Source organism: Pseudonaja textilis, chromosome 9 (assembly GCF_049901715.1).
Source record: "Pseudonaja textilis isolate UNSWEBS1 chromosome 9, rPseTex1.2, whole genome shotgun sequence".
Taxonomy (NCBI): Eukaryota; Metazoa; Chordata; class Lepidosauria; order Squamata; family Elapidae; genus Pseudonaja; species Pseudonaja textilis.
The window spans coordinates 3,984,818-4,010,560 of NC_141998.1; the positions used below are offsets into that span (position 1 = coordinate 3,984,818).

Consider the following 25,743-nt stretch of genomic DNA (forward strand, 5'->3'; position numbering starts at 1 on the left):
GAACAAAAGTTGCCTTCAGAAGCTGTGGGAGCTTCATCACTGGAGGCTTTCAAGAAGAGACCGGACTGCCATTGTTTGTTTATGTTTGTTTGTTGAGAATTAAGAATGTTGGATGAGAACATATGAAATTGTAAATAAGACAGATGAAAGTATAAGTTTAATGAATAAAGTTGAATAGAAGTAAAGGGAAAAAAAGTGAGAATTTGGAAACAGAGTAATAAGATATGAAGTTGAATACACAAGATGCATATTAAATTGTGTTTGTATGGAAATGTGATAATTTGGAACTATGTTGTACTTAAACAAGATGTTTTATTTGTTTGGTTAAAACTTAATAAGCAGTTTTTAGAAAAGATGTTTTATGTTCTCACATTTTATGTTTTGTTTGTTTGTGTGTCTTTGAAAATTAATAAAATTTGTATTAAAAAAAAGAAGAAGAAGAGACCGGACTGCCATCTGTCAGAAATGGTGTAGGGTCTCCTGCTTGGGTGGAGGGTTGGCTAGATGACCTAGAAGGTCCCTTCCAACTCTGATTATCTGTTATCTGTTATCAGATAATCATTTGTCTGAAGTGGTGTAGGTTTTCCTGCCTAAGAAGGGGATTGGACTAGAAGACCTCTAAGGTCCCTTCCAACTAAACTATTCTACTCTACTCTACTCTACTCTACTCTATTCTCAGGATCTGTCAAAATCTGCCTCGCCATTTTTTAAAAAACAAGTTTCTGGTTTTGTATATTATTTTTTCTAGGATTCCTCTTAGGGGCAGTTGATGGCATGATTGTTTGTGATTGTAAAAACAATAGCACTTTATTTATTTTATGTAAATAGCCAAGGGCAAATTCTCAATATCTCAAATAGGCTCCATTATGAAAAAAGACCACCAATTTCCTGGAAGCTCCATGGTTCAGCCTCCTAACAGAAGCCTTACTAAGGATAACCTTAGTTAATATAAATGCAAAGAAAACCCCTAAAAACAACCCCCACACACACACAAAGAAAGCAAACTCTACCACAAGCAACCTTCCTACGCGGGAGGTGCCTGTGGTTGAGATCCTTGCCAAGAGAGGCAGCTAAACACGCAGACTGCAGAACAGGTGGCAAATGTTGGAAATACTCTTGGCAGCTATTAGCACAAACATGGACATTTGAAAAGAACATGTTTGAGACTGAAAGGAACACTCTGTTGCTTTCCATCCAGTTAGGAGTTGAGTCGGTGCTTAACAAATCCATTCACCTGCCCTCACACACCCCTCCCTGGGAGCGATTTTGCTTCGTTTAACGGGATTCCTTGGGGTTGGTGGAGAAAAATATTAATGGCTGACAGCTAAAACATCGGAGGAACGGTTGCAAGAACTGAGCATGGCTAGTCTAGTAAAGAGAAGGACCAGGGGAGACAGGAGAGCAGTCTTCCAGTATTTGAGGGCTGCCCCAGAGAGGAGGAGGGGGTCAAGCTATTATCCAAAGCACTTGAAGGCCAGACAAGGAATAATAGATGGAAACCGAACAAGGAGAGATTCAACCTGGAAATAAGGAGAAATTTTCTGACAGTGAGAGCAATCAACCAATGGAACAGAAGTAGCCCTCAGCAGTTGTGGGAGCTTCATCACTGGAGGCTTTCAAGAAGAGACTGGACTGCCATGTGTCAGAAATGGTGCAGGGCAAGGGGTTGGACTAGATGACTTACAAGGTCCCTTCTAACTCTGTTAATTTGTTTAACTCAATTTAACCTGACGCCTCATTCACCCGCCCAAGTTGGCCCCCCAAGAAGTGGATCAAAACCCTGTTGCCATGAGATGAAAGTGAAATTGAGTATGAACTGGAGGGATCCTTGCTGCCAACGTGAATAAATGGAGCAAATCTTCCATTTCTGTTTCCACTCCCTTCCAAATTGTAACAATTACGGTCGTCCAAAAGCGCAACGAAGCTGAGCAATGAAGAAATTGACATGAAAAAAACAGCAACGAAGCTGAGCAATGAAGAAATTGACATGAAAAAACAGCAACGAAGCAATTAGCGCGTGTTTTTAAAAAAAGAAAGGAAGAAAATTGTAGCGTATAAATGAATATATTCTCATACAGAAGACTGCTTGGGCCAAGAAAAACCGCGGGCGAGATTATAACATTTCTAGAGAAAATTCCAGCCCCAGTACAGTGAGTTTTGCATTCGAAAGGAGGCAACAAATTATTATAAAACAATTTTATCATAAGTATTTTATTTTTTTTCCGGGGCAGGGATCGGAAAACAACCAGCATGGAAAAACAATGTAAGCGCAATATGCAATCTTATTACAGCAAATCAAGACGGTAGCGGGTAATGCAGTTAGAGAACATGTTTGGCAATAAGATTATACTATTAAAAAATTACCCTTTTGTTTTTCTGCTTTGCTCATTCGATTTGCATTTGATCGGCTCAGCTCTTATAAAGGCAAGTCGCTGGGCCGGGCTCTTTCTATATAGCCTTTTTCTATGCTTTCCACGTTTCAAAATTGGGAGTGTTTCTCTTTTTTTCTCTCTCTCTTGCCCTGAGAGGTGAAAAATTAAGATTCTCCTTCGCTGCAGGGGTAGAGAACATTGCCATGATCAAGAGCTACACTCAAAGGAACCAGGGCGGTGAGTGACCTGCAGTGGACAGGGTGAAAATGCAATGAGAGGTGGCCTCATTCCTGGTCCAGCACCTTTACAATTACACCATAACGGCTGTCCAATAATAAGTGAAGTAAGTCATGGAATCTATTTGCAGTCCATGCAAAGAATCTATCTGCAAACCGGAAAAAAATAACGCTACTTTTAGCAGTGGTGGGATTCAATTTTTGTTTACTACTGTGGGTGTGGCTTGGTGGGTGTGTAGTGGCTTGGTGGGCACGGCAGGGGAAGGATCCTGCAAAATCTCTATTCCCTCCCCACTCCTGGGGGAAGGTTATTACAAAATCCCCATTCTCTCCCACCCCACTAATCTGCTTTTCAGCCCCGTTCTCCTGTGCAGGGCAACCAAAGGAGACCCAGCCGATCAGCTGTGGGTGTGGCTTGGTGGGCATGGCGCTCTGTGGGCGTGGCTTGGTGGCTTGGTGGGCGTGGCAGGGGAAGGATGCTGTAAAATCTCCATTCCCTCCCCACCCCACTAACCTGCTTTCCAGCTCCGTTCTCCTGTGCAGGCAACACAAGAAAACCCAGCCGATCAGCTGGGACTTGGGAGGCGGAGAAGAGATGGGGGAGGGCCAGTCAGAGGTGGGATTGACCAGTTCTCTAAACTACTCAAAATTTTCGCTACTGGTTCTCCAGAACTGGTCAGAACTGGCTGAATACCACCTCTGGCTTTCAGCTACCTTCTGAGGAACACCTTGGCAAGAGCCAGAATAAAAGAATAACAGAGTTAGAAGGGACCTTGGAGGTCTCTTAGTCCATCTCTTGTCCACCAGACAAGTAGGTCAAGGACTACCTGTAACTCCTGATCATTTTGAAGCGGTAGAATAAATGCTAATTTTACACAAATTAAAAGAGAAAAGCCATCTTTCCCAAATATCAAAAAGCTCATGTTCCATATTCATCATATTCCTTACGGTTCATCTCCTGCCTCCCCTAAGCAACTCAAAAATGTCCCACTCTCGTTTTGACAGGGCTGAAAAAAAAACGTAATTTAACCTGGATCCCCTATCACGTGTTTTTCTGCATGCAGTACCCAAACCACAAATGCATTTTAAATCAAAGCTAGGGAAATTTCCAATAATCATCCCCCTAAAGCTGCAAATATCCGCTCGGCCTCTCAAGAAAACTCTTAGCGCTTACCTCAAAATAATGCATTGCTGATTGGCTAATGATAAACAGAGCGAATGTCATGCAAAAATCAAACTTCATGCTTGCTATTTTTTTTTTCTTTCAAGCCTTTTTTTTTAAGAGTTGAAAATTGGAGGTCACTGTCAAAAACAAAGAACAATCTGAAAAAGAAGGGATACTTAAAACTCCCTTTTTTGTGCCACTATCTACAGAAATGCTCTAGTTGTATCTCCCTCCCTTTTTCCTCGTTCCACAAGAAAATAAATTTGAAGAGGAGGAACAGCGGAGGAAGAAAAAGCAAAGTCAACGAATGTTCTAACATTCAATATACTAAAGTTGGCTCATCTTTTCTCAGCCAATGGCTATGATGGGTAATGAAGGGATTCACCATGGTAAGTGATCAGTCACAATTAGAAGAAGACATAGAAGAACAGAATTGGAAGGGACCTTGGAAGTCATCTAGTCCAGCCCCCTGCTTGTGCAGGAAACCCTATACCATTCCAGACAAAATGGCTGTCTAGTCTCTTCTTGAAATTCTCCAGTGATGGGCAACCCACAACATCTAAAAGCAGGGATTTTTCATATTCCTCTTGCATTTGTTTCACCAACCATACCACAAGGGCTACGGAGCTTGAGAAAGATTGTCAAAATGCACGAATTCTTTAGGTCACACTCCACAACAAATGGGGTCAATGATGTATAATTTTTTTTCTCGCCAACGGACAGGAAAGTCTCTGTTATGGGGGTCACATCACTTTTCACTCAGATCCTTGTATAAATATATTATGACCCATTTTGCATTCCTCTGCAGCTTAAAGAAAGCGGCTTTAATTTAATTTTAAGCAAACGTTCTTTAAGCTTGTCTCTTCTCAAAAGGAACCCTTCCAGATGTGTTTGCTCTCTAAAGACGCCTGCTTAAACTATACCTTTTCCCCCAAAATACGACCTACCCTGAAAGTAAGTCCTAGCTTGGTTTTTACATGTGCGCCCAATATTAGCCCTACCCTCCAAATATAAGCCCTAATTAAGATCCCACCCACTCCAGACCGGACAGGTAAAAATTAAACTAGATGGGGGTGGAGGGTAGAGCTGCCCTACTACTTACCTTTGGACAGGTGTAGCCAGGCCTCGCACACCCTGACACCTGCCTTGCCAGCCCATTTCTTCTGCAGCTGGCAAGGCTAGCCAGGCTTTCCTGAATGCCTCTGTAGCTGAGAACAAAGCTCTGGATTGATCCAGAGCTCTATTATGGGATGCAGAGGCCTTCAGGAAAGCTTTTTCAGCTGCAGAAGGAGAAGTTCCTGAAGGCTTGTATCAACGAAAAGGAGGCCAGGGATGATGCGCACAAGTGAGGTTAGTCGGTGAATGGCATCCCCTGAAAATAAGACCTGGAGCCTTTTTTGGTGGCAAAAAATATATGAGAGGGTCTTATTTTCAGTGAAACATGGGTACTTTTGAGCTAAGAAGCGTATAGACATTCAGAACATGAGGACGCAAACTATCAGAGAACGTGTTAAATCTAGCAGAGAGGATTAAACACTACATTGATTTATCAGATGATGAATTATACCAATGCATATTGAAATTCTCAGAGATCAGATTGCAGAAAGAACCTTATGCCTTCCCTTCCCTTAACTTTCCTGGGTAACTGATCAACATGAATTGTACAGCTTTACCGAAGGTTCTCCAACCCCATTTGTCAATCTCTTCTCAGCAGGGATAGCTGAATTTTTTTTCCAAAGTACACATCAACAACCTCGTCATTATTATTCTCATCCTTTGCAGAAGACATGATGTTGGGGGAAAAAAGTAATATCACCAGAGTAGATGACGGTGATAAAAATGTCAGACCATTTTTGCAAGTTTGAAAGATTTGATAGTGGCTTCATAAAATCAATGTGTTAAGTTTATGCCTGTCTATGACCGCAATAAAGATTTGATTTGATATTGTATGTTAAATATTTCAGAAGATGAAACATGGACTTTGAAGGGCTGTTCAGATGCTCACATCCTCCTTGGTATAGGAACCTAAACTAAAGCATTCCAGACTTGTGTTTGTGTATAATGGCACACAAAAGAAGTGGACCTTATTTTGTATGTCAATTTTTCAAGTGTCAGTATCAATTTTGGACTTGACCGTTTCTTTTCAAATGAGGGAGGGCAGCCTGTCAAGCCTGAAATTGACATCTTTTTAGGGTTGCACCATAGTGTTTGGATGACTCTAGAAGACCCTAAGTTGGTCCCCTGACCATCCTCATTGTTTGTCACAGGACCCGTTGCAGCTTCTCTGAAGCTTTCTCAAAAACTTATGCCCCGAAATAATTCTTGAAGTCACCCTTGTCATTTCTTGATTTGAAATCAAGAGATCTTGATTTGAGGACTAGGAGAGGCATGATAGCTGTGTTCCAATATTGGAGGGGCTGCCAACAAAGACGTGGGGGTCAAATTATTTTCCAAAGCACCAAAAGGCAAGACAAGGAACAATGGTTGGAAACTAACCAAGGAGAGAAGCAACCTAGAATTAAGGAGAAATTTCCTAACAGTGAGAGCAATCAACCAGTTCAAATAGCTTGACTTCAGAAGTTGTGGGTGCTCCATTACTGGAGGCTTTTAATAAGAGATTGAACAGCCATTTGTCTGAAATTGTATAAGGTCTCCTGCTCAAGCAGGGGGTTGGACTAGAAGACCTCAAAGGTTCCTTCCCAACTCTATTATTCTATGTTCTTCCAGAAAATGAGGACCCTCCCGCTTTGTATATTTCCTTCAAACCCACTGTTAAATTATTGATTTGCAACAAACCAACAAACCAGACACCAGGTTTTCTCACACCCTCCTCCAGCATCACACTTCTTACCTCATAATGAGCCACACGTTGTGATTCTGAGATTAGCTGAGCACTGCATACCCTGCAGTAACTTTCTGTGAATAATTCTTGATCAATCTCCGATGACTTCATCTGTATAAAATAAAGGAACAATGGAATTAAAACGATTGGGATTGTTACGATCACCACCTTGGCATGTAAGCGTGGCAGATATGAGCTGTGGTTTACATCAACCCATGGAAAGCTCTGACCAAATTTTTTTTTTCCCCCGGGGTGCGAATGTCCCAATTAGAGCGAGTCAAAATGGCCATTCTAACTGAATCAGACTATACAAGGAAGAAGAAATGCCTCTTAATTATGTAGCCTGTCAACTCCCCTAAGCCTCAGCTGTCAGCGAGCTTTCAGAAGTCTTTTCAATCTTTTCAAACTTACAGAAAAGGACAAGTTATAAGAGCAAAAGTAGTCAGCGCAGCAAAAGTGACAATGCGTTTGAAGTTGAATGTTAAGTTTCGTGTTAACCCACACACATCTCAAGACAGGAGGGGGGAAATACATCTTGCCAATCAAATGCAACCAGTGGGAGAGTCCATGTAATTTTTTTATGCCATCAAATCTTCCTTTTTTAGATGCTTCTTTGCCCTGAGGTTGGAGCAGAGGTGGTATCCAGCAGTTCTGACCAGTTCTGAAGAACCGAGAGCCAGGGTTTGCAAAAAAAAGTACCTTGAAATTCCTTGAAATACCTTGGAATTCTCATCTCTAATGATCTAAGTGCTAGAGCCCACTGTAACTACGTAGCCAAAAAGGGATTAAGAGTTGTTAACTTAATCCTACGTAGCTTTTTCTCTGGTAATATCACACTACTAACTAAAGCATACAAAACACTTGCTAGATCAATACTCGAATACAGCTCATCAGTCTGGAACCCACATTATGTATCCGATATTAACACAGTTGAGAAAGTCCAAAAATATTTCACAAGAAGAGTTCTACACTCCTCTAACTCGTTGCAGGATACCTTATGCCACCAGACTTGAAATTCTAGACCTAGAAAACCTTGAATTATGCCATCTTCAGTCTGATCTAAATATAGTATATAAAATCATACATTGCAATGTCCTACCTGCAAATGAATACTTCAGCTTCAATCATAACAATACAAGAGCAAACAATAGATACAAACTCAAGGTTAATCGCACCAAATTTGATTGCAGGAAATATGACTTCAGCAACAGAGTGGTCAACGCCTGGAATCCTCTACCTGACTCTGTGGTTTCTTCCCCAACACCCCAAAAACTTTAACCTTAGACTGTCTACTATTGACCTCACCCTTTTCCTAAGAGGTCTGTAGGGGGCATGCATAAGCACACCAATGTGCCTACCGTCCCTGTCCTATTGTTTCTTTTATTTTTCTTATATATAACCATTTCATGTATTCATAACTATGTTTATTCTTATACCTATTAACTTGTAAGCGATTGACAAATAAAATAAAATAAATAAAGTAGAGAAATTCATTCGGTCCCCATGCAGCAATGGTTCTCAAACCAGAGACCAGTTTCATGGAAGACGATTTTTCCACGGAGCAACGGAAGGTGGGAGTGTGCAACCTAGTTCCCTTGCAGGCACATGCTTGCTCTCCCATTGCTCACTTCCAACTATGTGGCTCATTCCTAAGAGGCCACGGATCTGTACCAGTTCTATGGTCTGGGTGTTGGGGAACCACTGCTGCTGAGAAATTCAGGAAAAGATGGAATGAATGTATGGAAGGGGCACTGAAACTGAAATTCTGCTGCATTGATTCTCAGCACAATTCAGTTTGGCGCTTGGATTAGACTGGGAAGTCAAATAACCTCCCAGAAAAAGCCACTTTTTGTGGGGTTACGCAGAAAGTTGGAGTTTTCTCTGGAGTTTGGTTTGACTGAAGGCAACTTTTGCCCGTTCCTTCCTTTTGCAGGGATCAACCCAGAGGTGGTATTCAGTCAGTTCTGACCAGCTCTGGAGAACCAGTAGTGGAAATTTTGAGTAGTTTGGAGAACTGACAAATCCCACCTCTGACTGGCCCCGCCCTCATCTCTTCTCTGCCGCCCATTGAGTCCAAGCTGATTGGCTGGGTCTTCTTTGGTTGCCCTGCACAGGAGAGCAGAGCTGGAAAGCAGGTTAGTGGAGTGGGAGAGAATGGAGACTTTACAGTATCCTTCCCCTGCCACGCCCACCAAGCCACGCCCACCAAGCCACACCCACAGAACCAGCAGTAAAAAAAAAAATTGAATCCCACCAGCCCACCAAGCCACGCCCACCAAGCCACACCCACAGAACCAGCAGTAAAAAAAAAAATTGAATCCCACCACTGAGTTGGAGGGGGGGGTGTTGTCTTTTATTTTAATAAACTTTATTGAATTTTTATTACATTAAAAACATAAAAAATACATCACTCAGTAACAGTTATTTGTGGTTTTTATTTCCCTAAATCCATCTGGATGGGGATCTTGAGTTGAGTTGGTCTTAAAAGATCACACTGGCTGTTAAGTCTCAGAAGAGTCAGAAGTAGACAACAAGTAGACCTTGAGCAAGACCTAATGAACAACCGTTAGAGGAGTGTCAACCTTAGAGGAGTGTCAACTGTGATTTTTCACTTTTGGAGTACAGAATAAGATTAGGGGTTGTTTTTGTCTTTAAAACCCCAAAATGTCCTCTCACTTCCCCCAAAACTAGGTAAGTGCACTAGAAAAGTAAAACTTATTTTTAAATGAAGAGTTATCATTTTATTTTTCTAAAAAAAATCTGAAACAAAACAAAACAGATCGCCCACGGTGAACAGAACTAACTTGGTTAAAGGCGAGGAACAAACAAACCAAAGCCTACTAGAAATTCTTAAAATAAACCGACCTCTTGACTAACCCTAAGACTGAGGTTAAGATGCTGGGCTTGTCAACTGAAAGATCAGCTTTCTGAAATCGAAGCACTGCCTGACAGGGTAAGCTCCCATCCCTACCCTAAGGAGACAGACAAACCTCCAAGTATGTCAACTACCCTCTAAAAGGATGCAAATGACCAGCTGTCTGCAAGGAGTATAAATCCTTCCCTTCCCCACCATCCAGTCAGAACTGAAGAAGCTTCTTGAATGAGAAGAGAAACATCTTCAAAAGAAAAAAAAACGAGGAAGTCCAGTTGCCTGCTGAAAAAAGCACCTTTGGAACAACCATGGCCTGGACGACTGAGAATCTCAACAGACCTCTAACAGTTCGAAAGCCTCCAAATGTCAGGATTCCAGCAACCGGTCTAATTAAATCATGATTCTTGAGCCAAACTTCAAAAAACTTCAAAGGATTTATTAGAGGTGACATACTGGCACTGCCCTGTATGCAGCCAACTCCGGCATATGTAGTTTATAGTCCACTGTGACCCTGTTTTCCCCCCCTCCCACCTGGGTGTCTCATCAACCAGATTCTCCAATTGAGCACCTTCACGGGCTAGGTGTCCTCATTCACGTTCTCCAATTAAATATATTCACGGGCAAAAGCTCTGGTAGTTTAGTTACAATCTTTTAAAGATAAGAGTTGGAATGTACTCTCGCCTCCAAATTGCTGCAACGCTTTTCCAGATTTCCTTCCTCTCCCCATTTTTTTTACAGCAACTACTAAAACAGGCATAGGAATGCTTTGAGTTGACAATGGACACAGTTCATCCTGCCTCGGAAAGGAAGGCCTCTTCATATTCTTCTCTCTGTGTGTTCTGTATTTCTCTGTTCTTTGCCTCTTGAAAACGCCTAAGGAAGGGCATGTCTTCCCACTGAACTATCAACTAACCCCGAACTTTTCGGAAGACCGTTGCTCTGTCAGGAAGAATTCCACCCCAATTCTTCAAAGAATCACCATTGCTTTGCTCCCAAAATCCTGCCAACAAAATACATGCCCCGATAAATAATGCATTTTCATTTGGGAGATTTTATTTTATTTTTAAAGCTGGGCTTGTTGGAAGGTTCAGAAAAGGAACCAGGGGCTCCAAAGAAAATTGTAAAATGACTAGGGAGGCAGTTGTGAGGTCAAGTGGATGGGATTCCGCCCCCACCCGCCATCCCATCCAACCCCATTTGTTTTATTCATTGATTGAGATCAAGGTTGGTTGCTTTTATTTTAGTGCTCTTTCATTGACGCGTTGAAATTCCATGGCACTGTTTCTCGGGTTTCCTTTTTAAAGCAAAATACACTAAGTGCACCAATCTTTGTTTTGATCAATAACTCTAACAAGAAAAAAGTTCTCCAGCCATATCATGTCTTCGATGCTGTGCTTCTGTAGTTCTTGGAGACCAGGGAGAAAAAAAGGAGGCCAGCTTTGCTTCCCTCCTATAAGTCACAAAAATTAGCCTGCTCCAAGATAATAGATCAACTGCTGTCACGGAGAAGAACGCTGCTAGTACCTATGCTAGTATCATCCTAGCCTCTGTTGGTCCTACATTCCTGGATCCAGAGCTGCTCTGAAGCCTGTAGGATCTGATATCTCTGGCCCTACCTGCATCTTGAGCAAAGATGATAAGGAAGCATTTTGCTTTGTTACCTTCACCTTCCTAGACTCCAGAAAGAATGCAGATAAGAGCAACCAGGATGATGAGGGGACTGGAGGATGAGACATATGAAGAACGGTTGCAGGAAGTGGGCCTGGCTAGTCTAGTGAAGAGGAGGACCAGGGGAGACATGATAGCGGTCTTCCAAAATTTGAGGGGCTGCCACAGAGAGGAGGGGACCATTATTCTCCAAAGCACCTGAAGGCAGAAGAATAGAATAGAATAGAATAGAATAGAATAGAATAGAATAGAATAGAATAGAATAGAATAGAATAGAATTCTTTATTGGCCAAGTGTGATTGAACACACAAGGAATTGGTCTTGGTGCAAATGCTCTCAGTGTACATAAAAAGAAAAGATACGTTTGTCAAGAGTCAAAAATCTTCAGGTACAACACTTAATAATAGTCATAGGGTACAAATAAGCAATCAAATCATACTAGGAAACAGCCAATATAAATTGTAAGGATACAAGTGACAAAGTTACAGTCATACAGTCACAAGTGGGAGCAGATGGGTGATAAGAAGTGATGAGAAGATTAATAGTAACAGTAGCGCTGACTTAGTAAATAGTTGAACGGTGTTGAGGGAATTATTTGTTTAGCAGAGTGATGGCATTCGGGAAAAAAACTGTCCTTGTTGTTCTGGTGTGCAGGGCTCTATAGCGTCGTTTTGAGGGTAGGAGTTGAAACAGTTTGTATCCAGGATGTGAGGGGTCTGTAGATATTTTCACAGACCTTTGCAGTATACAGAAGCAATGGGTGGAAAAAGAAGTAAAGGGTGGAAACTGATCAAGGAGAGAAGCAACCTAGAAAAAAGGAGAGATTTATAGATAGTGGGGACAATTGATCAGTGGAATGGCTTCCATCCAGAAGTTGTGGCTGCTCCATCATTGGAGGTTTTTAAGAAAAAATTGGACAGCCACTTGCCTAAAATGGTATAGTGTCTCCTGCTTCATCAGGGGCCTGGATTAGAACCCTCCAAGGTCTTGGAGGCTTGCCTTCAAAAGTTGTGGAGACTCTAAATGGCTATTTATCTGCAATGGTTTAGGGCATGGGTGTCAAACTCACCGCATCACATTGCTGTCACATGATGTTTCGTGATGTTTTCCCCATTCGTGGGTGTGGCCTGTGCAGGATGACACCCTTGGTTTAGGGTAAAGGCTTGACTAGAAGACCTCCACAAGGTCTCTTCCAACCTTGTTATTCTGTAAGTTTTTCCATGGACCCAGAGAATTAACATCCACCAGCCACGAGATCTGAAATACTCATCTGAGCTCATAGCATTGGCAAATGAAGCAATTTCTGAATTTTGCAAGCAGAAGGGCTCTGAAAGCACCTTTTCCCAACTAACGAACGTTATTAAAAGGCATAAACTTTCGTGCTTATTTCAAGCTTTGCTTTCCTTTTTCTCTCAGCACTTTTCTGCCTTAAGCCTCTTGGTTATGGATGGATCAGACTCTTATGCAGCAGACTGAAGGTGAAAGTAATCATCTGTCCAGTCGCAGATTGTCCAAAATCTTCTTTACTAATTTACTGCAGGAATGTCAGCAACTAAACTGTTTTCCATTGGAACTTAATTATTTCCTAATACCTTAAGGCGGGGCCGATGGCTTTACTGGGAGCAGACAAGTTTTATTTGGCTTATTTAATTGATAATGACTGCAGGTCTCAATTTGGAAAAACCTCCTCCTGAAGCCTTATCAGTCTAAAAACATATTCTTACAAGTTACATTTTGCCTACTTCTGTCATATTACGGAAGTTAGTAAATTCCCTGAAATGGATACACATACCATACCTTGGCTACCGAAGGCTTTGCTGGAGGCCAGCTGGGAGCATGCAACTGTTTATAAGTTCTTTCCTTGCTGACTGAGCATCCGCAGAGAGAAAATTGGAGAGCAGGAATACAATAAAGACTTTAACAGCGCTAAAGACAGCACAACCGTTCTTTAAAATGTTGGCGGAATGGCAAAGTTTTTTGAAAGAAAGGATCTGCAAGAGCCAATCATTTCTGCAAAGAAATAAGTCTAGGTTAAGCCAGGATGATATCATATATCCTTTACAATTTGGTGCCTTGTTTGAATTTCTATTCTCCTCATGTAAAGGAATGTGGGACTATGTATTCCACGGCATATGAGAATGTCCATTTTTCTCCCTAAAGTTAAAAATGCCAGCTGTTGGGCAAAGAAGAGAAATGAAAGGTGGAATCTAGGAATCCTATGCCTTTATTTAGGTCTTAGGTTTAAAAAAAAAATACCATTTTTTCAAAAGCTCACTTTAAAAGAGGGATGTTCTGACCAAGGCTTCCTGAGACTGTAATTAAGCACACACTTAGTCCAAACAACTCTTGTTTTATTTAAATGCTGGGAATTATGTTCATTCCCAGCCGGTAATGAGTCCCAACAGTCCCTCAAGATAACCTTTAACTCCTTTGAATTGCTGCCAATAACTAAAGTGCCAAATGAACTATACAAAAACCAACTGAAGTACAAAGTCCACACAGAGCTTCAAGGTTTAATCCGAACAGAATGAACGACTTTGCTTCCTGCAAAGGTTTCTCTACCTTTGCCTGTCCTTTATACCTTATGGGAGGGGCAATCACTTCCCAGCCTGAAGTCGCCCCTTTTGTCTCAGCTGCTCTCGCCTTCTAGCAGCTCTGTGCACACGCACACTGGGAACAGACTCCCCTGGTTCCTCTGCCTCACTGCTGCCAGACTCCAGAGGCTCTGGAGTCAGCACCCCACTCTCAGATGGTCCTGGCCCCATCTCTGCATGAGATGCAGGACCCTCATCCAAGTCCTCCCCAGATTCCCGGACTGGTCCCCGTTTATCCCCACTGTCCAATTCTGCTATCCTCTGCACAGGCTGCTGACAAACCACAACAAGGGTTGAGAGAAAATACAGATAGTGTCAGAGTCCCAAGTAATACACCCACAGCAAACAGAACGCCAAGGCAGAACTCAAAGAACAGTTTTATTTGGATATATCATATTGGTATCGGCTGGTGAAAACCAACTCTCAAAGTTCCCATGGTTTTCACCTAATTTAAAGTAAAAGTTATTCCCCTTCTCCAAACCATCAGTCACATGGTCCAATCAGGGTACAGTCCAGTTGCTAGGTGACCTCAGTCCCCTCCTTCTAAGCTCCTGCTGAAATGTCCTTGGTTCCCAGGAGAAAATATTTTGTTTTGGCTACAAAACCCCAGCTATAGCTACTTCCTCCTCAATATCCCTTGGCTCCAGTGTGGCAACACTGAAGCCTCAAAATGGCCTCAGCCAGGTCAGGGTTGACAGGTAGTCCTCGGCTTACAACCACAATTAAACGTTGCTACGAATGTTGGTTTTTCATGACCAAAATTGGGGTTGCTAAGAAAGATAATTAAGTGAATTTTGCCCTCTGTGTTGCACAGCTCCGCCCATGGCCCGTTTTTGCTCCCAGGAGGCTGCAGGGAGGCCTACTAGGCCCAAAATAGGGAGCGCAGGGGGGGGCACGCTGCATTCCCCCTGTGCTCCCCCCACCCCTGCACATGTGCACGGGTCTCCTGCATGCGCCCCGCCCCCCATGCATGCGTGGCAAAGACCCCAAAATCAGCTAGCTGACAGGAGGCGCACACGCATGCCTGGTAGAACTGATCTGGGTACAGCTTGCATGCCCATAGAGTGGGTTCTGTATGCCACCTGTGGCACACATGCCATAGGTTTGCTATCATGGGGTTAGAGGCTCTAGGTGCCTTGGTGGCGCAGTTGTTAGAATGCAGTACTGCAGGCTGCTTTTGCTGACTGCTGGCTGCCTGCATTTGGGCAGTTCAAATCTCACCAGGCTCAAGGTTGACTCAGCCTCCCGTCCTTCCGAGGTGGGTAAAACGAGGACCCAGATTGTTGGGGGCAAGAGGCTGATGCTCTAAACTGCTTAGGGAGGGCTGTAAAGTACTATAAAGTGGTATGTAAGTCTAAGGGATACTGCTATATCAAGTCCTTTTTAGATATGGATCACATTATACACCCTGGTTCTAACCATCATTCAGGGTAGACTCTTTTAACTAGGTAGTATTGTACGTCATAATTATAACTGTTGTTTTCATAGTTGTACCATAATACTTTATATGTTTATCACTCTATAACTTTTAATCTATAGTCACGTACAGTCCAATAGTGATATTGCTTAGGATATATATTCTTACATATACCTATATACCTGTATTTATTTCTGTTCTGTGAATCTTCTTTTGTTATTAGGTTACTATGTCACGGTCCTGTAAACGAAGACTTATGTCAACTCATAAAATATTTCTATGGTCTTTTTAGAGTTGCCAACAGAAAGGGAGGGGGGAGCAGTGTGGCAGCTTGCAAACCGGAACTGCATTCCATCAATGTTTTTCAAAGATAGTAACTAGGTGACTGAAGCTTCTGCGGCACAAAATTCTAACTGGAGAACATGATTAACGACTCTTGGCTATGGATGTATCCCATTGGAGAATATGAATTATGATACACCCAGGGGGGTGGAGGGAAAACCAGGGTCAAAGGAGACAATGAATGATGTGTCTCAGAGTCGGCTACACCCAGGCAGTGTCGGACGTGTTCACTCCCAATAAATGCTTTTGAAGTTTTGGAAGTTTGGTTCAAGACTCATGATTTAATTGGGGTAACTGCCGGAATCCTGACAACTTAATCATAGAAGTGGGTTGAGAATGAAATGGATTGGAGCTATTTTTTTTGTTTGTTTGTTTAAGGAAAGCCATCCCTTCCTGTAAAAAGAGTCTTTGTAGTAGAAGGAATTTACATACGTGCAGGGATGGTTTTGACTTCTGAGATTTATACAGAGTTTCTCTGAATGAAAAAGAGGATCTGTGCGTGTGTGTGTTAATTGAGACCCAATAAGGTCAGTTAGAGAGATGAGAATGGGGTTTAAGTTATGTCCTGTGACTGACCTGCATTTTTCAATCACCAGCTGGAAGAGAGTCTGCTTAGATAAGCTAGCTTCTCCAATTTACTTTTGCAAGTGGTGACATAACAAACTTTTGCTCATACTCCAGTCAGATAATTACTTTCCTCCTTTGCCGAAGCAGGCACCCAATAAATGCTAGACACTTAATCCAAATCCTTCCCTTGCTGATCTTAAACTAGGCAATTCTGGAGGTGGAGAGCTATAAAATTTGCCCAACAAAAGCAACTCCTTATTGAGTTAAATTCCAGAGACTTGTTCCATGCCACTTGAGCTCACCTAGCAATTAGGAAAAGAGCCCAAGCGCTGTAAGTAATTAATGCAGACAATTTAAATACAATATTGTGTTGTTTTTGGTCCTGGTGTCCCTTTTCATGTCCTATTTCAATAGCCATCCTGCAACTTCGAAATTAGCCAGCAACAGACCTCTTTTTGAGCAATTCCCAATTGTTTTCTTGAAGAACTGTGGTGGAGTGTAGTCTGGATTCCCAGGAGGGAGGAGCTGCATTCCAGAGGATGAAGAGACAGCGGAGTTTAAGATCGTTTGGTAGGGAGAAAGAGAGCCAACAAGGCTCCCTCCCGAGCAGGGTATATATCTATGGGGATGCAAATAGCTGCTTTCATTTGGCAAGATTTCTGTCTGTAGGTGAAGGAAATTGCTCCGAAATAACTCCATTTGTCTTTCTTCATTTGGGGACAAGATCATAGAATCTCCAAACTGAGTTGATCCCCAAATTCACATTGTTTTTGCATACACTTAGGATGAACTCTGGAACTGCAAATTGGAGAGACACGCTAGGCAACAGCAAGGAGAGCATTCCCACACCCACAATGTTGGTTGCTTCACTTTAGGAGGTGGGGCTGAGCAGCAGCTACAAGCCTCACACCCAGGCTTTACTGCTGTACAATTTAATGATCCTGGAGGATGCTGTTTGACACTGGAGCTGCGGGGACTCAACTGCAGGTCCCAGCTATGAATCACCACACCGCATGACGCAACCTACAATGGGAGGAAACAGAGATCAGAAGGCAGCCCCCCTTCTCCAGCTCGGAGTGCCATTAAAGAAGCCAACGCCACCCACTGTGCGGTACTCTGTACTTTTCATGGGCTCCAGGCAGACAAATGTCACCAAGACGTCCCCAGTGGTGTTAAATTAAAATGTCACCCAAATAATATCAATAATTTAGCCTGGGTTTTTCTTTTTATCTTTACAATATATCGAGGTGTTCTTTTTTAAAAAAAAAAAAAAATAGAAAGGAATACAATGATGCTTCCTAACCTTGTGAACAATTCATTTACAAAAAGGGAGATGGAGCAGTTTTCCTGCACGCCTTTCCTCTGGCAATTCTGGTTCCATTTGCTGAAAGTGACTCGACTCTGGGAATGAAAATTTCAGGGAAATTCTCACAATGAAGGCTGGTTCTTGTTGCACTGACGTGCTTCAGATTATGAAGGAAGGCAGGTGTGTGTCAGCCCCTCATTTATATCCTGCTTCACAGTGCTTTTACAGCCCTCTCTAAGAGATTTACAGAGTCAGCCTGTTGCCCCCAACATTCTGGGTCCTCATTTTACCCACCTCAGAAGGGTGGAAGGCTGAGTCAACCTTGAGCCTGGTGAGATTCGAACTGTCAAATTGCAGGCAGCCATCAGTCAGCAGAAACAACCTGCAGTACTGCATTCACTGTGTCACTGTGGCGCATACTATGAGGTTGTTTCTCCTCTCTCCAAGTTGACAGGAGCATGAAGCTCCTTTTCCATTGCACATTTTATAGCTCCCTTATTAGGTTGTTCTTCCCTTCTCATTTCTCCTTCCTTCCTTCCTTCCTTCTTTCCTTCCTTCCTTCCTTCCTTCCCTCCCTCCCTTCCCTTCCCTTCCCTTCCCTTCCCAAGCAATTGCACTTAGACTTATATACCACTTTACAGTGCTTTTACAGCCCTCTCCAAGAGGTTTACAGAGTCAGCCTCCAACCCCCAACAATCTGGGTCTACATTTTACCCACTTCAGAAGGATGGGAGGCTGAGTCAACCTTGAGCCTGGTGAGATTCGAATTGCAAAATTACAAACAGCCAGCAGTCAGCAGAAGTAGCCTGCAATACTGCATTCTAACCACGGAGAGAGAGGAAGGGAGGGAGGGAGAGAAGGAAGGAAGGAAGGAAGGAAGGAAGGAAGGAAGGAAGGAAGGAAGGAAGGAAGGAAGGAAGGAAGGAAGCAATAGCACTTAGTCTTATATATCACTTTACAGTGCTTTACAGCATTGAGCCTGGTGAGATTTGACCTGCCAAATTGCAGGCAGCCAGCTGTCAGCAGAAGGACCCTGCAGTACTGCACTCTAACCACTGCACCACCGAGCTATTCATCCGCCCCGAAGTCTGCATCCCACACTTCATTCAGTCCCTGGCAGACCCCAAGAACCAAGAAAGAAATTGTCAGACCTGCCTCTTCTTGAACCTTTAAGCAAGAACGATCCTTAACTCCGTTTCTTGAGAAAGGTATCGTTTATTAAAGGTCAAGTGAAATACAACTGAGCAAAGCCAGAACTGAAATTCATGTGGCAAATTCCACAACTTTCCCCCTCTTTAGTACTTCTCATTGCTGGTCCTCCATCGTACAATCATATTCGGAAAAGAAGTTTTTGGAGCAGTTATTTTAAGTGTGGGATGGCGTGCAGCTGTATTCCATTCCCAGCTGTGTGACCTTGAAATCGTGTCTCAGGAAAATACAGCAATCAGTGAAACCTTTCCCCCTCCCATCCAGTTGCCCCCCTGCCCAAGAGTTCATGGCAGACCGGTACCGAGAGACAGCAGAATGCAGATGCGAGGTGAGAGTACTGACAGACGTGTTAAATTATTTCTGAGCAGTTTCCTTCATTGTTCTTAACCTATAAACCAAGATCTTGCCAAATTAAAGCAACTGTCTGCATCAATATAGATATACACTGAGAATTGCTAGGGTGGAGCTTTACTGAACTCTCTTTCTCACAACCAGACTATTTAAGCTTTGCCGTCTCTTTGCTCTCTGGAATGCAGCCCCTCCCTCCTGGGAATCCAGACTACATTCCACCACAATCCCAAAGCAAAGTAGCCTTAGGACCTCAGCAGTGATGTTTCAGTCTCCATTGCAAGGCAGTCCTGCTCTTGAGAACTGGTGGGATATTTTTAACCCTCCCCATTGTCTACCTATTTCTCTGCTCGTATATTTGGTGGAGAATTTTCAGAAGTTACTCATGGCCCATTCTAGTAATCTGGATATCATGCCGCATTTGGTTAGTTTCAACATTACATGTTATCTAACCCAGCCAGTGTAGTTGTAAATCATAGTTAATGACAATTGTGAATTATGCAGCTTACCGTGGTTAGTTAGAAACCGTGATTAAAATAAGTTAAAAGAGGTAGTTGAGCGTTGTATGTAAGCTTGTGTTTTTCCAGGAAAGAACAAAAGTTAGCCAAACCTTTTCATTCTATCCTGAACCTATTCATAAAAAATCCCAAATTTGCTTGCCACAGATGCCACAGTGGAATTCTTTGTCTCACTAACATTCTTTGGGGGAAAAAAGCATTTTTGTTAATTTCACCCTTAACAAACTAAATCAAAATTGTGGAGAAAAAAATATTGCAGAAGAAAAATTCAGCTGCACCCTGAGGGCTATACATTGGCCTTTCCAAACATACACAAGTAGAATCTTGACTTGCAATTGTTTATTTAGTAACCATTTAAAGTTAAAATGGTCCTGGAAAAAAAAGTGACTTACCACAGTTTTTCACTTACAACCACTGTGACATCTCCATGGTCATATAACCAAAATCCAGGTGCTTGGCAACTGGCTTATATTTATGACGGTTACAGGATCCCTGATTTTCATGACCAAAATCAATGGGAAAGCCATTAACAATGGCAGTGATTCCCTTAACTGTGGCAAGGAAGGATGTAAAATGGGGCAAAACTCATTTAACAACTCACTGGGGTCATAAGTTGAGGACTATCTCTAATTCATCCTAGAAGTGTCTTCTAACCATAGGCCTAACTATCAAGAGGCTTTTAATAATGGATTCTTGATACTTTAGATATTTCAAGTATTTGAAGGATGCCCGTTCACTCTTCGTGGTCTGCCCAGAAAATGGTTTTTGTCAGGATTCTAGCAATCCCTCTAATTAAGTCATGATTCTCGAGCCAAACTTCAAAAAAACTGCAAAGGATATATTAGAGGTGACATACTGGCACTGCCCTGTATGAAGCCAACTCTGGCATACATCATTTACAGTCCCCTGTGACCCTGTTTCCCCCCTGGGTGTGTCATAAATAAGATTCTCTAATTGAGCACGTTCACAGGCTGGGTGTCATCATTGTCCAATTAAATATATTCACGGGCAAGTTTAGTTACAATCTTTTAAAGAGAAGAGTTGGAATGTACTTTTGCTTTCAAACCACTGCACTGCTTTTCCAGATTTCCTTCCTCCCCCTATATTTTTGGATGGCAACTACTAAAACTGGCATAGGAATATTTTATGAGTTGACAGTTTTGCCATTGCTATTAATTCGGCCACTTTCTCTAACCCCCTGATCTCACTGATGCCTAAGATATCTCGCTTGGGGGCATCAAAGATCCAGTGAAGCTGAGCAGGTTGTCCAAACTGGTTTCACGATTCTCGCATTCCATTTCCAGTATTTACTCAACTTAATTTAATCCACTCACTAGCACAACATAGCCCATCTTTTAAATTGCTATCTACCTTCACCCAATAAATATGTCAGAACACTGCTACGTACTCAACGGTAAGCCAAAATTAGAAATGACATATTGAAATGAGAATTATACTGCAGCCCATCTTAAGGTCAGGGATAAATGCGAGGCCTGCCATAAAAAGTGAACAAGAGGGACATCCATCATTTTCCATTAGGATCATGATATATATACACATACGCTCACAGCCACACATCGTCAAGGCTTAGCAAAGATCTCACACAACATCTAGAGTAGCATTCCCCATCTTGATGGTCAGGCTTCACTGCCAACACCAAGAAAGACATATTGTGATTCTTCTGAGCAGTTTTCCTTATTGTTCCTCGCTTACAGATAGAATCTTGCCACACTAAAGCATGCTAACACCCCCATAAAACATATACTCTGGGCACTATTAGAGAGGAGGTGTCTTCACCCTCTTTCTCATACACAAGCTATCTGAACTGAATTTTCTCTTGCTCCTCTAGAATGAACCCTCCCTCCCTGGGAATCCAGACTACATTCCATAACAGTGATTCCAATTAATACCTGGAGTTCAAGTGCTTACAATCACCATGCTAGCTAAGGGGGGAAAAATGCACTCCAGCAAATACAGAGAATACCAGGCTTAACAATATCTTTTTAAAAAGTAAACCGGCATGGAAGAAAGAAAAAAAAGATTAACCCATGCATTCTTAAAATAGAGTTGATATAACCTCAATTCATTGGATGAAATAATGCTGTCTAGGTACCTGCCATGTAATTTCCTCACATTTTTCTTCCTTTGCAAAAATAAAAACTTCTCCTTTTCCAGGGATGCCCCTGGGTGCCAGATAATTTGTTTCATATTTCTCACAGTAAGTTTTTAAAAATTTGTCTACCTGGCAGTGACATGGGTCGCTGCAATTCTTTTCCCCATCACCTACGATTCCATCCCAATGCAACCTCGCAAACTTCTCAAAGGGTTGCCTCTAAGAATTATCAGCCGCACAGAGAGCTACAGCCAGCCAACAAGAGGAGTGCAGGATGCAAGAGAAAGCCTTCACACACGTTCCTCGCTCGCCCATCGCTAACGAAATAGAACACACCACCCATGAGAACAACTCTCAAAGTTTCTTGTCCCTGGAATGACATTTTGAAGAGCGTCGCTTTCAGCCAAAGGAATGAGAACTGCTAACAGGGGAAATGTAGGAAACAAGGCAGTTGGGGAAAAAAAACGATCCAACGTGTAGGAAAAAGGTATGAGATGGGGCTGAGAGACACGTTCACTGGCATAGGGCTAAAGATAACTCAAGCAAGAACATCTCTCATTCCATCTTGGATGCCTTCAAGGAGAAGCAGAAATGCCATGTTGAGGTATTTTCAAGTGCATGAAGCATGAAGTTGAACTTCAAAGGCTTCCTTTCAGCCTATGCTTCTGTGGTCAGTTCAGTGATGGAGAATTTGGGGTAGGATTCAAACTAGGGATTATTTGTAGCTCTGGGTGGAAATGAAAGGGTTCGTGGTCCTCTAAAAGCTTGGTTGTTTTCTTGCAGATGCTTCCTTACACAAACAAGATAACACCATCGGTGCCGATGATGTTACCTAATTTGGTAATGAAATGTCTTGCATAAAAAACAACCAAGCTCAGAGAGCACCAAGGACCCCTCACTCCAATGTCATTGTTTGAGAGGCTGCTACAAAGAAGGGTGGGGGGTCAAATTATCCTCCAAAGCCCCAGAGGGCAGGACAAGAAACAATGGTTGGAAACTAATCAAGGAGAGAAGCAACCTGGAATTTAGGAGAAACTTAACATTGGGGACAATTAACCAGTAGGACATCTTGCCTTCAGAAATCGTGAGTGCACTAGAGGCTTTTAAGAAGAGACTGGACAGTAACTTGTCTGAAATGGCATAGGGTCTCCTGCTTGAGCAGGGGTTGGACTAGAAGACCTCCAAGGGCCCTTCCAGCTCTATTCTATTCTATTCTATTCTATTCTATTCTATTCTATTCTATTCCATTCCATTCCATTCTATTCTATTTCCATTCCATTCCATTCCATTCCATTTCATTCCATTCCATTCCATTCCATTCCATTCCATTCCATTCTATTCTATTCTATTCTATTCTATTCTTTGGACTAACCTTTTCAGAAATGCTACAAATGGTACAGTTTCCTTTTTTCTATTCTATTCTATTCTATTCTATTCTATTCTATTCTATTCTATTCTATTCCATTCCATTCCATTCCATTCCATTCCATTCTATTTCCATTCCATCCCATCCCATTCCATTCCATTCCATTCCTTTCTATTCTATTCTATTCTATTCTATTCTATTCTATTCTATTCTATTCTATTCTATTCTATTCTTTGGACTAACCTTTTAGAAATGCTACAAATGGTACAGTTTCCTTTTTCTATTCTATTCTATTCTATTCTATTCTATTCTATTCTATTCTATTCCATTCCATTCCATCCCATTCCATTCTATTCTATTCTTTGGACTAACCTTTTCAGAAATGCTACAAAATGGTACAGTTTCCTTTTTCTATTCTATTCTATTCTATTCTATTCTATTCTATTCTATTCTATTCTATTCTATTCTATTCCATTCCATTCCATTCCATTCCTTTCCATTCCATTCCATTCCATTCCATTCCATTCCATTCCATTCCATTCCATTCTATTCTATTCTATTCTATTCTATTCTATTCTTTGGACTAACCTTTTCAGAAATGCTACAAATGGTACAGTTTCCTTCTTTCTATTCTATTCCATTCCATTCCATTCCATTCCATTCCATTCCATTCCATTCCATCCCATTCATTATTATATTGTAATTTCATTGTTCTAATTCTAATTCTATCGTATTCTATTAACTGTCCTTTTCAGAAATGCCACAAATGGTACGGCTTCCTTTCTTACTGGCAAGCAAAGAAGAAAGGAAGACATTCTATTGATAGTATGAATGGACCTCCCTCCCTACAAGCTGCTGATCCCCATATCAAAGCTAACCTGAAAGCTAAACACACTGTGGTGTGATTATCAAACCGTCTGCAATGCTGTGAGTTCACATCCCGATAAGGGATATATACGCCTGACCGGTTCCTATGAGAAGGAAAGCAGACCTGTTATGCCTCCTCCTGATCAGGAATGAATATAGCAATATTTCAGAAGGTTTGGGGAAAGCCCAAGGGCCAAATTATTTCAAGAACCCAATCCAGGCAGCAAACGGCCTGGCATTCTTATGACAGCAAAATATGACCTCGGAGCAGGAAGGATTCAGTCGTGTTATGGTCTGGTACCGGGGAGTTCAGTCAGCAGAAATATGGCTAGGAATACCAAGGAGCAGATGCGTTGCCCATGACTCATTACACTGGGATGCATTACACGAAGTTAATGTTTCATGTCTTCAGCGAAAGAGGCAGGAGCTGCATCGGAAGGCACAGGGTGAGCATCTGGCGGAGTCCTCCGCTCATCCATCAGAACGAACGGGTGGGATTCATTCTCATCGAGACCACGCGGATATTCGGGCAGCAAATGAGCCACGCGCGAAGATGGTACATCGATTGGTATCACCGAGTGACTCCCCCTGGGTCCTTCATTAAGATGCAGGGGGACCATCATGTGTTGGTTGTTATGGTAACGGGAGTTTCATCCAAAACAGCAGCGTGCAATTGGTTTGCCCAGAACTTTAGCCCCGAGCTTTGAGAACTTTGCTGCGGTGAAAGGACAAGGGCTTCACGTCAGGGGTAGGCTTCAAAAATTTCAGCGACGGGTTCTCTGCCCGGTTGCTGGGTGGGTGTGGCCATGGGAAAAGCAAAAAGTCATTCCTATATGTCAATGTTTCTCAACCTTCTCAGAATTCTGGGAGTGGAACTCCACATATCTCCTTCACACGGCCGAGGTTGAAGAAACATGGATATACAGCATTGCAATTTCACCACTTCTTTGAATCCCATGTATAAATAAATATATAGAGCCCTCAAGGTCCCATTTAAGCTGGCTTATGCAAACTCTGAACTGTCCATTTGAGATCTCTTCCTTTGTTGCTTTAAACGCATTCGGGTCTTTTTAAAGCAGTAGCATTTTAAATATATATATATATATAGGCTCAACACTGCACCATCGGTCACCAGCTGGAAAGAGACACTTGTGCCTGCCTGTGTTACATAATTCGGAAGGAGAAAAGGCACCAAAGTTGGATGCATCATTGTGCTCCCTTCAGAGTTTATAGGGCTTGACTATCTATGCACTTCCTGCAGTAAGACTAGAAGAGGGAGCGGCGGGGAAAAAAGCTTGTCGCCCCTTAATGAGAATCGGAATAAGATCCTGCTTTCTTAGCCTTGCCAAAGCACAGGAGGATAATCTGAGAGGATCGTTCATTTGCCAGCTTTTAACTTATTTTTTGAACGCGTCATGCCAAATGCACGGAAAGTCCCTTTAGTGGAGAAGGGGATTCGAAAGACAAAATGCAGAAATGTACCAAGAGTGTAGCTGGGGAGAGAAAAATGCCTGTCTTACATTCCTAATTTATAAGCGGCTGAAAAATTTGCCTATTATAGTGGCAGGTTTTTTTTTCATTTAGCCCACCTGGATGCATCGCGTGTCTCCCGATAGTCGGCATCTAATTTTTATTCACTTTCCCTGTAATTTCCACACACACACACACACACACACCCCGCTTTACAAGTAATGTGCTGCTAAAGCTAAGTCCGCAATTTCTCCTGGGTTTTTTTTTCTCTTAAAAAAGAAGTTTGCTTGCTTTTTTTTTTTTTTTAACTTTATTCACTGGCTGTCTGAGAATTTCTTCCTCATTTCTCTCAGGTGGTGTTTTTTTTGAGCTAACTTTATTAACACAGGGAAGCGAGAGATGCTACCGCTTATAATTTCATTCCGCTTCCTTTTCTCTGAGTTTCCAATTTGAAAAGGCTCCTTTGAGGAG

General features: G+C 42.2%; 2 protein-coding genes across 7 annotated transcripts in view; one reads left to right on the top strand and one right to left on the bottom strand.

Annotated features, from left to right (window-relative positions):
• The window catches only part of ZMAT4 (zinc finger matrin-type 4), a 168,528-nt gene that overhangs the window by 116,125 nt on the left and 26,660 nt on the right, over window positions 1-25,743 (bottom strand). For all 6 annotated transcript variants that reach the window (XR_015744649.1, XM_087938846.1, XM_087938844.1 and 3 more), the window contains exon 2: window positions 6,625-6,726. Coding sequence is in view for 5 of the 6 variants with exons in the window: in XM_087938846.1 (XP_087794972.1) it covers window positions 6,625-6,726 (102 nt within the window). In the remaining variant the exon portion in view is untranslated. The remainder of the gene's footprint in view (window positions 1-6,624; window positions 6,727-25,743) is intronic.
• Window positions 18,115-25,743, top strand: part of GOLGA7 (golgin A7) — a 247,723-nt gene continuing 240,094 nt past the window's right edge. Inside the window, exon 1 of the mRNA XM_087938851.1 lies at window positions 18,115-18,136. The gene's annotated coding sequence lies outside the window, so the exon portion shown is untranslated. The remainder of the gene's footprint in view (window positions 18,137-25,743) is intronic.